This window comes from Ranitomeya imitator, chromosome 2 (assembly GCF_032444005.1).
Source record: "Ranitomeya imitator isolate aRanImi1 chromosome 2, aRanImi1.pri, whole genome shotgun sequence".
Classification (NCBI taxonomy): domain Eukaryota; kingdom Metazoa; phylum Chordata; class Amphibia; order Anura; family Dendrobatidae; genus Ranitomeya; species Ranitomeya imitator.
The window spans coordinates 190,650,124-190,665,731 of NC_091283.1; the positions used below are offsets into that span (position 1 = coordinate 190,650,124).

Genomic DNA, 15,608 nt, shown 5'->3' on the forward strand with positions numbered 1-15,608 from the left:
GTTCTTTTTGAAGGTTTCGATGGTAGGTGAAAGTCTGATGTGTTGTGGTAGAGGGTTCCAGAGTAGGGGTGATACGCGAGAGAAATCTTGTATACGATTGTGGGAAGAGGAGATAAGAGGGGAGTAGAGAAGGAGATCTTGTGAGGATCAGAGGTTGCGTGTAGGTAAGTACCGGGAGACGAGGTCACAGATGTATGGAGGAGACAGGTTATGGATGGCTTTGTACGTCATTGTTACGGTTTTGTACTGGAGTCTCTGGGCAATGGGGAGCCAGTGAAGGGATTGACAGAGGGGAGAGGCCGGGGAATAGCGGGGGCACAGGTGGATTAGTCGGGCAGCAAAGTTTAGAATAGATTAAAGGGGTGCAAGTGTGTTCAAGGGGAGGCCACAGAGCAGGAGGTTGCAGTAGTCAAGGCGAGAGATGATGAGGGCATGGACTAGGGTTTTTGCAGATTCTTGGTTGAGGAATGAACGGATTCGTGAAATATTTTTGAGTTGAAGTCGGCAGGAAGTGGAAAGGGCTTGGATATGTGGTTTGAAGGAGAGATCAGCGTCAAGGATTACCCCGAGGCAGCGAGCTTGTGGGACTGGGGAGAGTGGGCAGCCATTTACTGTAATGGTTAGGTTCGTTGGGGGGGTCGCATGAGATGGGGGAAAGATGATGAATTCTGTTTTGTCCATGTTAAGTTTTAGAAATGTAGCGGAAAAGAAATGAAATGAAATAGTGGACAGACATTGAGGGATTCTGTTTAGTAGGGAGGTGATATCTGGTCCAGAGATGTAGATCTGTGTGTCATCAGCATAGAGGTGATACTGAAAGCCACGAGATTCTATGAGCTGTCCCAGGCCAAAGGTGTAAATGGAGAAGAGCAGGGGTCCAAGGACTGAACCTTGTGGGACTCCGACAGATAGGAGGCGAGGTGAGGAGGTGGTGTGTGAGATACCGGTTTTTACGTACCGGTAATAGGATTTTACGGAGCCACGACAATATCATCCACACTTGCTCGATACAGGCATTTACTGAAGCTCATTTTCCAACCATTGACTGAAGGATTCGCCAGTTACAAGGAATCGTCTATAGGCCACCCACTTTCATCACAGCTTAATTGAAGGGGTTACTCAGGACGGTTTCATTTTTTTTATTTTTAGCACATTCACAAAGTTGCTAACTACCTGTCTGTTGTGCCCGATGCCAATCTCAGCCGGCACAGAGTAGTCACCCACAGCTCCTCCTAGCAATTCTGCAGCAAATTAGCATTCCACTGACGTCACATTGACAGTGTGCTGTGACTGCCAATATCATGTTGACTGACAGCTGGCTCCCCGCTGTCTAATTGCAGGTATCCATCTGCCAATCAGCATGATGGCCGCAGTCAGGCTATGTAGACAGAGCAGCCTGGAAGAAAAACAGCTGCTCTGATGACGTGCAGCGGCTGTATCACTGTCAGGAGACCCCGCTGAGCCTTAGCCAGGTAGAACAGATAGGTAGTTTGTTCTGTCAGCATCTACCTGCCTGTTAGTTTTTAGAACCATACTTATAAAAAATAAAAAAAACTGTCCTGGACAATCCCTTTAATAGAATAGTATAAGATGAGACTAAGTTAGAATATTAACGTGCTCCTTATTATGCTTATTCAATATGGTACAGCCGACCAACAAGTACTTTGTCCTTATGATCCACGTTATGTCCTACTACTATTGGACCAAAGACAGAAAGCCCCTTAAAAAAGAGTTATTTTCTTTGGAACATATCTGTCATCAGGTTTTCTCTGGGGGTCTATACCTGGCTTCTCAGAGCTGGGACCACCAGATGTCAACTGTGACTTACAATGCCTATATAGAAGTGGTGAACTCAATGAGCTGTCCATATGTACATACACAAGGTGGATTCCTTCATAGCTTGTCAGCATCTCTTCCCTCTGGCTATTACATGAGGACCCTGTTCTTGTATAGGCAATACATTTACGATCCCTTGGGTCCGGTTGCGTAGAACCCCACAGATCCTGGCAACCAGGGTCCCAAAGTCCCAAATAAAAGAAGGGGAAGTGAGCATATATGCCCACTGCTTCATCGACCATCTATAGAAGTGGCTATCATACTTTCTATAGCTCCATTTCCACAGAGGACTTTCAGCCCCACGTTCTTGTGGTCAAAGTTCCAGCAGACAGACCCCGAGTGATACATTTAGCATTAATCCTGTGGATAAGCTGAATAAAAACTGGCCACTTTTGACCTGGTGACAAGTCCTCTTTAACATAAACTACCTAACAGAATATTTATGATGAGTTTTCTAAACCTGAAACTTACAATCCATTTTTCATATGTCTTCAGGGCACTGACATACTATTTAGACATCCACATTGCTAGAAACTTTGGACTACTTACTTTATCAAATAGACATCGAATTTTCCGGCAGATCGCCCAGATTTTCTTTGTTTCAGTTTTCTTGTCCAGCCCTCAGGAAGAGTGGGGTCTTCATACAAAGGTCCTCTATCTCTAATAACAGAGCGCCTTTGCTTTGGGGAGGCAGAGGCCTCAGCAGGCACCACGGGTGCAACCTCGGTACTTTCTGGTACCTCTGCTTTTCCCTCTTCACCGGGCTCCTCTGCCTGCTGAGCTGATGGATGTCCTTCTTCAGGTACGTCATCATCATTCTTTTTATCCTTTTTAACTTTCTTGAGTTTAGGTGGTTTATCTTTCTGGTCTAAATCTTCCGTCTTTTCCTCCCTTAAAAATAAAAGAAGATTGGAATTGAAACAAAATGCAGCTCACAAAATCATACGCTACCTATGGCATGGTAGTGGTATCTATCTATTCATACTTATGGTTGGGTTTAAAAGTAGTCTAGAAAGTGAAAAACACTTTTCTGATAGAGCATCTGTCGCTCACCTTACCCCCCATTCCTAATAAAAAGATTTCTGACTCAAATGACCAGCAGGGAAGGGGCAATAAACATAGAATTAAGCCAAAAGAGAGGTTGAAGGGATCATTATACATACCGTACCTCATTGGCTGACTGTTCAATTCAATAGCAAAGCCAGGTCCCTTCCATCTACGTAATGGTTGTGAGAGGGACCTGCCTTAACTATTGACATGAGCAGTCAGCATGCCCCCTTTATACACCACACTCAGGATGTACCCACTCTGGAGACGCTTTTCTGTTTCGAGCACAGAGCTGAAATAGGAGAATAGGAACTGCAAGGACCCCAGTACATTGGTAAAGTGAATATTGGTGTAGCTTTGCTACTAATTAATCAACATCCAATATTTATTTATTTATTTTAACTAAAAACCCCTTTAAATTGGATTAGAGCGGTTATCCAGAACCTCTCATTTCCACATTGGGAAGTGAAACCAATATACAGGGTGGAGCGCGGTAATTTGCTGATTTGGGAATGAAATGAAAAAATTATGATCATTAGAAAAATTTATTTTATATTTTAATTATACTGAACAGTAATGGAATTTTTAAATTACATGGTTTTAAATTGTGTATCTGGCAAATGTCGACCTTCGCTATCCACACACTGCTGCATACGTTTTCTGAAGTTTTCATGAACTCTAACAAGCATGTCCACTGGTATTCTGCCAATTTCAGCTTCAATATTGTTCCTTAGGTCTTCCAAGGTGTTGGGACGGTTGATATACACCTTAGACTTCAGGTAACACCAAAGGAAAAAATCGCATGGGGCTAAATCTGGTGAGCATGCTGGCCAGTTCACATCTCCCCTCAAAGAGATAAGCCGTCCAGGAAACATTTGCCTCAAACAATTCATGGTAACCCTCGCTGTGTGTGCAGTGGCACCATCCTGTTGGAACCATGTATCCTCTAGTTCCATTGCCTCAAGAGCCGGCTGAAAATAATCCTGTATCATAGACAAGTACCGTTCGGAGTTCACAGTTATGGCACGACCATTATCCTGAAAAAAGTAAGGACCAATGATGCCTACTCGTGATATGGCGCACCACACAGTGACGCGGTCCGAATGCAGAGGTCTCTCGTGAACTTTTCTGGGGTTTGTTTCACTCCAGTAACGCATATTTTGTTTGTTTACACACCCACTGAGGTGAAAATGTGCCTCATCAGAAAAAAACACAATTGCGTCACGGGGTATCGTTGCTAACATGTCTTCACAAGAGGTCCGCCGTGTCAAATAGTCCCATGCTGACAAATGTTGGACCACGCACATTTTATACGGGTGAAAATTCAGTTCATCATGAAGAATCCGGTGGAGAGAACGTCTTGAAATGCCAAGAGCAAATGATTGCTTCCGAGCAGAGCGTTTCGGAGATTGCAGTACTGCTGCTCTAACTCTCTCGATGTTTTGTGGTGTTGTAATCCTTCTCTCAGGTCCCCTTCGTACACATGACACATTCCCTGCTGTTCTGAATGCATTCACCCAATTTACAATTGATTGCCGTCCAGGAACACGTCCGCGTGGAGGAACAGCGAATTGTAAACGAAAAGCACGCTGCACTGCAATGATCGAGTGGGCATTTGAAAAATACGCTTCAACACAAAATGACCTCTCCTCACGTGTCCACTGCATGATGGCAACTGAAAGGCAGAGGAATACATATCTCCCATCAGCCACTGTAAGCCACACCCACTCTCCCCTCTCTTCGACCGACAGTGCCGCCACAGCATGCAGTGCAAAAAAGCAAATTACCGCGCTCCACCCTGTATAATTTCCATGACAAGATGTATTAACAAATGCTGCCCCCCCCCCCCCCCCCCAAAAAAAAAAGACTGCAAAATTACGGCCATAAAAACACCACAACCTGCAGTGAGAACGTGGAACCTACCGTTTGCTCAAATACAATACTGAACTGGCTTTTATGAAGCACTGTGCTACAGACTGCTGAATTTAGATTTATGAGTAAAGGAGTTTCTAGTAATCATCTGTTTTAAAGACATTGGCAGAAGCACAGACTATTACTGGCAGAAGCTTTAAGTAGTTGGCATGACTGATTTATATTTGTGAGGGTATTTAGGATGCTGAACTACTCTTTGTTGGAAAACACTGGGCAAGAATGAAAAAACTAAAGCCGGATTGTCCATTTTAGGCTAGGGCTTGTGGCACAATGATATTAAGACAATGTCGAGCTACTGATAATATTCAAAGTCACACAGGAACCCAACAAGGTGGGATTTTGGCTCACAAAGATCATATTCACTAATGTTAGCTGCTTAATATTGTTATGTCATTCCTGTGGAGCCTAAAGCCGGTCAAGTACATTAGATGGCCATCAGCCAAACGATCCTTCCTCACTAGTCATTTGAGTCGACTCTCCCATACACAGGAGCACTCCTGTATTCTTTATAAGAAAGCTGCCGAATGACACGTCCACTTATCTCCAGAACAATGTGATTGGCAGTCCTAAATCGGACATGCACGATTAACATTTGTCCCATCAGTTGGCCGGTGCCACCATATACATAAGACTGTTGGCCCAAACCATCAAAATTGTTGGGTTTGGCAAACATTAATCGAATATGTATGGAGGCCTGAGGAAGGTCAAGTAGACAAGAAAAAGCCGTAGACTTCTATTGCTTGCCTGTACTTTCTCCAACTGATTATTATTTCACAGCAAGCAATAACAAAGATTTTTCCATAACACTGAGTGCCGTCATCTTCACTTCTACTACTTGGGTCTTTTGCCTTATTTATCCCCCCTAAGGCCTGTTTCACACCTCCTGATATTTCCAGTACTGGAAAAAACAGTACCAGAGATATCAGTGTCAGTGTGTGTCATACTTGTGGCATACATGTCACAACCGCGTCCAGCATCAGTACGGTGGCTGGAAAGCAGCAGTACTGTTAGCGACGTTTCCCGGCCGATGGGTGCTGAAGACCGCTCGCATCATTCTCCCCTGCTGGCACTGCGATCAGCTGAGAATGTTGAGAGTCATATTCAACTGATGAGTGATGGGAGTATTCATCAGCTGCCACCTGCGCTATAAAAAATAGATTAAAAAAATGTTGTCGGGTCCCTCCATTTTTGACAACCAGCCTTGCTAAAGTTGGTATTCTCAGGCTGGTAAGGGGCCATGGATACTGACACACCTCTCCCCAACCTAAAAAATAGCAGCCCGCAGCCACCCAGAAAAGGCACATCCATTAGATGCGCCAATTATGGCGCTCTGCCTGGCTCTTCCCACTTGCCCTATAGCAGTGGCAAGTGGGATAATATTTGTGGGGTTGATGTCACTTTTGTATTGTCTGGTGACATCAAGCCCACGGATTAGTAATGAAGAAACATCTATAAGTCGCCTATCCATTACTAATCTTAGGCCATGTTCACACAATCCTTTTTTTAATGCGGAACCGCCGCGATTTTGCCGCTGCGGGTCCGCAGCTGTTTTCCATGCAGGGTACATTACAATGTACCCTATGGAAAACAGGAACTGCTGTGCCCATATTGCGGAAAATCCCGAAAAAAGCCGCGCTGAATAGCTGCGGTAAAAAAGAAGTACCATGTCACTTCTTTTTGCGGAACTGCAGTGGTTCTGCACCCATTGCTACCCCCCCCCCCCCCCTTATCACCCCCATAGGTAGTAACAATAATAAAATAAAGAATTTTTTTTTTTTTCCCCCACTACAGTTAGAACTAGGGTTAGGGTTAGGGGTAGGGTATTTTTAGCCATTTTAACCCTAAAAAAAACTTCCTAGAAAACACACAGACTCTGCAGAGAAAACTGCAGAAAAAACTGCACTAAAAACCGCATAAAAAACGCACCAAAAAACGCACCAAAAAACGCACCTGCGTTTTCTGCCAAGAGCTGCGGTTTTTAGTGCAGAAAAAACAGCAGGGAAATCAGGAACGTATGAACATGACCTTAAAGTTGTATGGTAAGTAAACACACAGAAAGAATAAAATGTTTTATTTGAAATAAAAAGGAATAAGTGTTTATTGTTTTATTTAAAAATGACAAAGAAAGTTATACTCAACGCCCATTCAGTTGAAGCCAATGTCTCCTGTAAGAAAACAAAAAAACAAAAATATCACCTCACCCTTTGATCTCACGGAGCTGAACTGCGGTGAACTCAGTGACTTTTTCTCAAGGTGCTGAGGTAACCGCAGTTCAGCCCGCCCGGGAACACTGCCTCAGTAACCAGCGGTAACCCCAATGAGGTGACTGCTGCTCTTTGAAGCTGTGCTCAGCCTAGACCAGTATTTCCCAAACTCCAGTCCTCACGGACCCCACGGGTCATGTTTTCAGGATTTCCATAGTGTTGCACAGGTGAGACAATCCCTGATGCCTTGATGATACTTCCACTACTTGCACAATACTAAGGAAATCTTGAAACCATGACCTGTGGGGTCCGTGAGGACTGGAGTTTGGGAAACACTGGCCTAGACAGTCGCATCTTGGCACCGTCCAGGTTGAAAACTATTTTTTCCCAGACATGGTGTGAAACAGAACGATGGACAGGTGAGGGATATTGTTTTTTTTTATTACAGGAGATGTTTGCTTCAATGGAATGGGCGTTAGGTGAGCATAACTGTTTATTATTTTTAAATAAAAATGGAAACGTGTGTTTTGTTTTTATTTCACATAAAAAGCTAACAGGTATAAAGGAAAAAAAAAGAAAAATGCCACTATCAATTCAAATTTCTGATACTTGTCCAGCGCCCGTAAAAAAAAATAATAAAAACACGTGTCCAACATATACAAGTATTTGTTACAGAATGGGAACAATTTTTTTTGCATTTTAGTGGTTAAAAAAAGTGAAAAACAGACACTTATTTCCTTTCTTTTTTCAATGTCACTGAAAAAAAAAGAGAATAAGACAGTGACATTTCAATAAAGTCTCATGTATCAAGGGAAAAAAAGTTGCAAATATTACGGTACTTTAACCCCTTCATGACCCAGCCTATTTTGACCTTAAAGACCTTGCCGTTTTTTGCAATTCTGACCAGTGTCCCTTTATGAGGTAATAACTCAGGAACGCTTCAACGGATCCTAGCGGTTCTCAGACTGTTTTTTCGTGACATATTGGGCTTCATGTTAGTGGTAAATTTAGGTCAATAAATTCTGCGTTTATTTGTGATAAAAACGGAAATTTGGCGAAAATTTTGAAAATTTCGCAATTTTCACATTTTGAATTTTTATTCTGTTAAACCAGAGAGATATGTGACACAAAATAGTTAATAAATAACATTTCCCACATGTATACTTTACATCAGCACAATTTTGGAAACAAAATTTTTTTTTGTTAGGAAGTTATAAGGGTTAAAATTTCACCAGCGATTTGTCATTTTTACAACGAAATTTACAAAACCATTTTTTTTAGGGACCACCTCACATTTGAAGTCAGTTTGAGGGGTCTATATGGCTGAAAATACCCAAAAGTGACACCATTCTAAAAACTGCACCCCTCAAGGTACTCAAAACCACATTCAAGAAGTTTATTAACCCTTCAGGTGCTTCACAGCAGCAGAAGCAACATGGAAGGAAAAAATGAACATTTAACTTTTTAGTCACAAAAATTATCTTTTAGCAACAATTTTTTTATTTTCCCAATGGTAAAAGGAGAAACTGAACCACGAAAGTTGTTGTCCAATTTGTCCTGAGTACGCTGATACCTCATATGTGGGGGTAAACCACTGTTTGGGCGCACGGCAGGGCTTGGAAGGGAAGGAGCGCCATTTGACTTTTTGAATCAAAAATTGGCTCCACTCTTTAGCGGACACCATGTCACGTTTGGAGAGCCCCCGTGTGCCTAAAAATTGGAGCTCCCCCACAAGTGACCCCATTTTGGAAACTAGACGCCCCAAGGAACTTATCTAGATGCATAGTGAGCACTTTGAACCCCCAGGTGCTTCACAAATTGATCCGTAAAAATGAAAAAGTACTTTTTTTTTCACAAAAAAATTCTTTTAGCCTCAATTTTTTCATTTTCACATGGGCAACAGGATAAAATGGATCCTAAAATGTGTTGGGCAATTTCTCCTGAGTACACCAATACCTCACATGTGGGGGTAAACCACTGTTTGGGCACATGGTAAGGCTCGGAAGGGAAGGAGCGCCATTTGACTTTTTGAATGGAAAATTAGCTCCAATTGTTAGCGGACACCATGTCGCGTTTGGATAGCTCCTGTGTGCCTAAACATTGGCGCTCCCCCACAAGTGACCCCATTTTGGAAACTAGACCCCCCAAGGAACTTATCTAGATGCATATTGAGCACTTTAAACCCTCAGGTGCTTCACAAATTGATCTGTAAAAATGAAAAAGTACTTTTTTTTTCACAAAAAAATTATTTTCGCCACAATTTTTTCATTTTCACATGGGCAGTAGGATAAAATGGATCATAAAATTTGTTGGGCAATTTCTCCCGAGTACGTCGATACCTCATATGTGGGGGTAAACCACTGTTTGGGCACTCGGCAGGGCTCGGAAGGGAAGGCGCGCCATTTGACTTTTTGAATGGAAAATTAGCTCCAATTGTTAGCGGACACCATGTCGCGTTTGGAGAGCCCCTGTGTGCCTAAACATTGGAGCTCCCCCACAAGTGACCCCATTTTGGAAACTAGACCCCCCAAGGAACTTATCTAGATGCATATTGAGCACTTTAAACCCCCAGGTGCTTCACAGAAGTTTATAACGCAGAGCCATGAAAATAAAAAATAATTTTTCTTTCCTCAAAAATGATTTTTTAGCCTGGAATTTCCTATTTTGCCAAGGATAATAGGAGAAATTGGACCCCAAATATTGTTGTCCAGTTTGTCCTGAGTACGCTGATACCCCATATGTGAGGGTAAACCACTGTTTGGGCGCACGGCAGGGCTCGGAAGGGATGGCACGCCATTTGGCTTTTTAAATGGAAAATTAGCTCCAATCATTAGCGGACACCATGTCACGTTTGGAGAGCCCCTGTGTGCCTAAACATTGGAGATCCCACAGAAATGACACCATTTTGGAAACTAGACCCCCAAAGGAACTAATCTAGATGTGTGGTGAGGACTTTGAACCCCCAAGTGCTTCACAGAAGTTTATAACGCAGAGCCATGAAAAAAAAAAAAAAAAATTATTTTCTCAAAAATGATCTTTTAGCCTGCAATTTTTTATTTTCCCAAGGGTAACAGGAGAAATTTGACCCCAAAAGTTGTTGTCCAGTTTCTCCTGAGTACGCTGATACCCCATATGTGGGGGTAAATCACTGTTTGGGCACATGCCGGGGCTCGGAAGTGAAGTAGTGACGTTTTGAAATGCAGACTTTGATGGAATGCTCTGTGGGCGTCACGTTGCGTTTGCAGAGCCCCTGATGTGGCTTAACAGTAGAAACCCCCCACAAGTGACCCCATTTTGGAAACTAGACCCCCAAAGGAACTTATCTAGATGTGTGGTGAGCACTTTGAACCCCCAAGTGCTTCATAGAAGTTTATAATGCAGAGCCGTGAAAATAATAAATACGTTTTCTTTCCTCAAAAATAATTATTTAGCCCAGAATTTTTTAATTTTCCCAAGGGTAACATGAGAAATTTGACCCCAATATTTGTTGTCCAGTTTCTCCTGAGTACGCTGATACCCCATATGTGGGGGTAAACTACTGTTTGGGCACATGCCGGGGCTTGGAATTGAAGTAGTGACGTTTTGAAATGCAGACTTTGATGGAATGCTCTGCGGGCGTCACGTTGCGTTTGCAGAGCCCCTGATGTGCCTAAACAGTAGAAACCCCCCACAAGTGACCCCATTTTGGAAACTAGACCCCGAAAGGAACTTATCTAGATGTGTGGTGAGCACTTTGAACCCCCAAGTGCTTCATAGAAGTTTATAATGCAGAGCCGTGAAAATAATAAATACGTTTTCTTTCCTCAAAAATAATTATTTAGCCCAGAATTTTTTATTTTCCCAAGGGTTACAGGAGAAATTGGACCGCAAAAGTTGTTGTCCAGTTTCTCCTGAGTACGCTGATACCTCATGAGTGGGGGTAAACCACTGTTTGGGCACACGTCGGGGCTCAGAAGGGAAGTAGTGACTTTTGAAATGCAGACTTTGATGGAATGGTCTGCGGGTGTCACGTTGCGTTTGCAGAGCCCCTGGTGTGCCTAAACAGTAGAAACCCCCACAAGTGACCCCATTTTAGAAACTAGACCCCCCAAGGAACTTATCTAGATATGTGGTGAGCACTTTGAACCCCCAAGTGCTTCACAGACGTTTACAACGCAGAGCCGTGAAAATAAAAAATCATTTTTCTTTCCTCAAAAATTATGTTTTAGCAAGCATTTTTTTAGATTCACAAGGGTAACAGGAGAAATTGGACCCCAGTAATTGTTGCGCAGTTTGTCCTGAGTATGCTGGTACCCCATATGTGGGGGTAAACCACTGTTTGGGCACACGTCAGGGCTCGGAAGTGAGGGAGCACCATTTGACTTTATGAATACGAGATTGGCTGGAATCAATGGTGGCGCCATGTTGCGTTTGGAGACCCCTGATGTGCCTAAACAGTGGTAACCCCTCAATTCTAACTCCAACACTAACCCCCCCACACCTCTAACCCTAATCCCAACTGTAGCCATAACCCTAATCACAACCCAAACCACAACCCTAATTCCAACCATAACCCTAAGGCTATGTGCCCACGTTGCGGATTCGTGTGAGATATTTCCGCACCATTTTTGAAAAATCCGCGGGTAAAAGGCACTGCGTTTTACCTGCGGATTTTCCGTGGATTTCCAGTGTTTTTTGTGCGGATTCCTATTGAGGAACAGGTGTAAAACGCTGCGGAATCCGCACAAAGAATTGACATGCTGCGGAAAATACAACGCAGCGTTTCCGCGCGGTATTTTCTGCACCATGGGCACAGCGGATTTGGTTTTTCATATGTTTACATGGTACTGTAAACCTGATGGAACACTGCTGCGAATCCGCAGCGGCCAATCCGCAGCCAAATCCGCACAGTGTGCACATAGCCTAATTCTAAAGGTATGTGCACACGCTGCGGAAAACACTGCGGATCCGCAGCAGTTTCCCATGAGTTTACAGTTCAATGTAAACCTACGGGAAACAAAAATCGCTGTACACATGCTGCGGAAAAACTGCACGGAAACGCAGCGGTTTACATTCCGCAGCATGTCACTTCTTTGTGCGGATTCCGCAGCGGTTTTACAACTGCTCCAATAGAAAATCGCAGTTGTAAAACCGCAGTGAAATGCGCAGAAAAAAACGCGGTAAATCCGCCATAAATCCGCAGCGGTTTAGCACTGCGGATTTATCAAATCCGCAGCGGAAAAATCCACAGAGGAACAGAATACGTGTGCACATACCGAAACCCTAACCCTACCCCTACCCCTACCCCTATTCTAACATTAGTGGAAAAAAAAAATTTCTTTATTTTTTTATTGTCCCTACCTATGGGGGTGACAAAGGGGGGGGGGGGGTCATTTATTATTTTTTTTATTTTGATCACTGAGATATAATCTATCTCAGTGATCAAAATGCACTTTGGAACGAATCTGCCGGCCGATTCGGCGGGCGCACTGCGCATGCGCTCGCCATTTTGGAAGATGGCGGCGCCCAGGGAGAAGACGGACGGGACCCCGGCTGGATCGGTAAGTATGATGGGGTGGGGGGGGACCACGGTGGGGGGGATCGGAGCACAGGGGGGGAATCGGAGCGCGGGAGGGGTGGAACGGAGCACGGGGGGCGTGGAACGGAGCACGGGGGCGTGGATTGGAGCACGGGGGGCTAGAATGGAGCACGGGGGGGTGGAACGGAGCACCGGGGGGGGGGGGGGGTGGATCGGAGTGCAGGGGGGGTGATTGGAGCACGGGGGGGTGATTGGAGCACGGGGGGGGTGGACAAAAGCACGGGGGGGAGCGGAGCACTGGACGGAGGGGAGCCGGAGCAGAGGACCGGCCAGATCGGGGGGCTAGGGGGGCGATCGGTGGGGTGGGGTGGGGGCACATTAGTATTTCCAGCCATGGCCGATGATATTGCATGGGTCGGATTGGCACCGACTTTCATGACGCCTACGTGGCGTCAAAGGTCGGGAAGGGGTTAAAATCGGAAATAATTTTTTTAATTTTACAAACCTATAAACTGCATGTATGGAAAAAATAAATAAAATGTGCCTGCAGCAGGAGCTGAGGTAAATGGTCCGATCTTGAACTGGTTAATATACTTTCACTATATTTTGTACATATTTTTTAGGAAAGAAATTGACGACTGTAGCAAAAAAGCCAGCACCTTTACAGGAGACATTGGAGATTATTTTCTCCAGAAAGAGTCTGGTATGAGAGGCAAGGGCGGTTGGTTTCCATCATGGAAGCATATTCTGCCTGCTCATACAATGAGCTACAAAAGCCATGTCCCGATTGCTTCACTTTATGTCTGAACAATGACTTACAGAACGATATGTCACACAGCTGAAGCAGAACTTCACAGCTGTCCTGTCCGATGGACTCTGTCTGTCGGTAATAACACTCTCCTATTCAGTCCTGCTTATGGGAAAAGTGCAGCATAGATAGGATGTAATTAGATGTCCTATTTAAAATTCCGCCCATTGTAAAATAGGCTTTTAACAATGAATAAAGTCCACTTTCTACATTTTGTACTTTCATTAGCCAACTGTTGAGTGAAACCCCTACAGGATGTGTGATTCACCTTGCAGCAATTCCTCTGAGCTTTTAGTGATTTGCTATCTGATCCTGTGTGACTTTTTACACATCATTAGACCTCGGAGTTCACTTTACAGGGAGCCTATCAGTGCAGCTGCCATTTGCAGTATAAGCTCATTTTTCCGTATAAATTGTCGTGTTAAACTACATTAATGCGGTATAAGGACGATGCCTAAATGTAGTATGAGTAATTGTCTGTAACTCTGACAAGGTGTTCACAATTTACAGTCTTTCTTGTCAGCTTTAATAGGATAAAAAAAACAGGCATGGAATAGGAGAGAATGAATCTCTATAGAAGGACTTGCACCTGAAAAGCAGCGGTAAATAAAATTGCAATTTTTCTAATGGGGCGGTCGGGTTTAAGAAATAGAACTTCATTTTGACAAACTTGTTTAATATAGCGGGAGTAAAAAAAAATGTGTTTCTTGGGCGATGAGTCCATGAAAGGTCTCCATATGACCCCAGGGCTGGGACTAGAGATGTGCACATATTACAAAGCCTACTGCACAAGGAATATAACAAAGCACTAGGCCACATACTGCAGGTGCCCCCATAACAGAGGAGCCTAATGCTCGGGTAGGAACTCCGCATGAAGGAGCACTTTGTCATATATAGGGGTTGCCCACTCAGATATAAATCACAGGAGTTTTCCACATTTAGGCTAAAAAAAAAAAAAAAAGCAGACCCCCAAAAGTAGCTGGTATAAAACCTATTTTAGTGGTATTTTGTGGTCTTTGAAAACTAAATTAAAAATGGAAAATGCCAAGGCTTAATCAGGTTGACGTGGTAAACCTGGTAGGGCTTCCGTCTCCCTGGTTGGTCAACTTTATATTTGATGTCGACAACCTTTTCAACTACTTCATAGAGGCCCTGCCACCTGGCCAGGAATTTGCTCTCCATCGTAGGTACCAGCACTAGTACCCAATTCCCTTGCTGATCTATGGTGCACCTTCGACTGTGCCTCTTGTGCTTTGAGGTGTGTTTTCATGATGGGCATCTCTCTTGCATCTGGACCACATGTCGATTACACTCCGGTATGTCTCCTTTGCTATGTCCAGGAGCCCACAGGGATGTCGGCCATACAATAGTTCAAAAGGGGAGAATTCAGTAGAGGCTTGTTGGACTTCTCTGATGGAGAATAGAAGGTATGGCAGTAGATAGTCTCAGTCTAGGCCATCCACTACAACCTTCTTTATTACGGCCTGAAAGGTTTCATTAAACCTTTCTACCAAGCCGTCTGTGGATGATAAACTGTGGTCCAGAGTTGTGTGATTTGTAGTGTTTTGCACAATTCCCTTTGACATGCATGGGGTTCCTTCATCCGTTAGGATCTCCTTAGACAACCCCGTTCTAGAGAAGATGTAGACCAACTCCTAGGCTATACACTTGTCAGAGAAGTTTCGCAGTGATACGGCCTCCAGGTACAGTATAGTCCAGTACTACCAGGACATACTGATGCCCTCTGGCAGACTTGACAAGGGGTCCCACTAGATCCATGGCTATGTGATCAAATGGCACCTCAATGATAGGCAATGGCACTAAGATGCTATAGAAGTGAGCCACTGGGGAGGTCAGAGGCAGGTATGACGTGAACTACGATAATTGACGATTTGTCGGTGACAACTGGGCCAATAGAACCTCTGGAGGATCCGTTGGGTTTTTTCGACACCCAGATGACCACTTAACACGTGTATGGGCCATGTCTAACACCTTGCATCTGTATGGCCGTCACCAGTAACTACTTAGTTATCTCCCCCATGTTGTTGACTTTCACTCCTGAAGTCGCGCTTTCACCCAGGACATGCGGTACCACTGTCCATCGGGATTCGTGCCCACATTCTCCACCAATTGTAGAGGTTTGTACTCATTGAGGTAGGCACAGAAATGCCCTTTTAACTCTCTCTATACGTGCTGGAGCATGATTTTCTGGTCTTACATAACCGAAACTACCAACCTTGATGACCCTTCCCTTAAGGACCTG

General features: G+C 44.0%; 1 protein-coding gene across 1 annotated transcript in view; it reads right to left on the reverse strand.

Annotated features, from left to right (window-relative positions):
- MECP2 (methyl-CpG binding protein 2) overlaps positions 1-15,608 on the reverse strand; it is an 82,133-nt gene that overhangs the window by 5,144 nt on the left and 61,381 nt on the right. Inside the window, exon 2 of the mRNA XM_069748404.1 lies at positions 2,386-2,727. Coding sequence (XP_069604505.1) covers positions 2,386-2,727 — 342 coding nt within the window. The remainder of the gene's footprint in view (positions 1-2,385; positions 2,728-15,608) is intronic.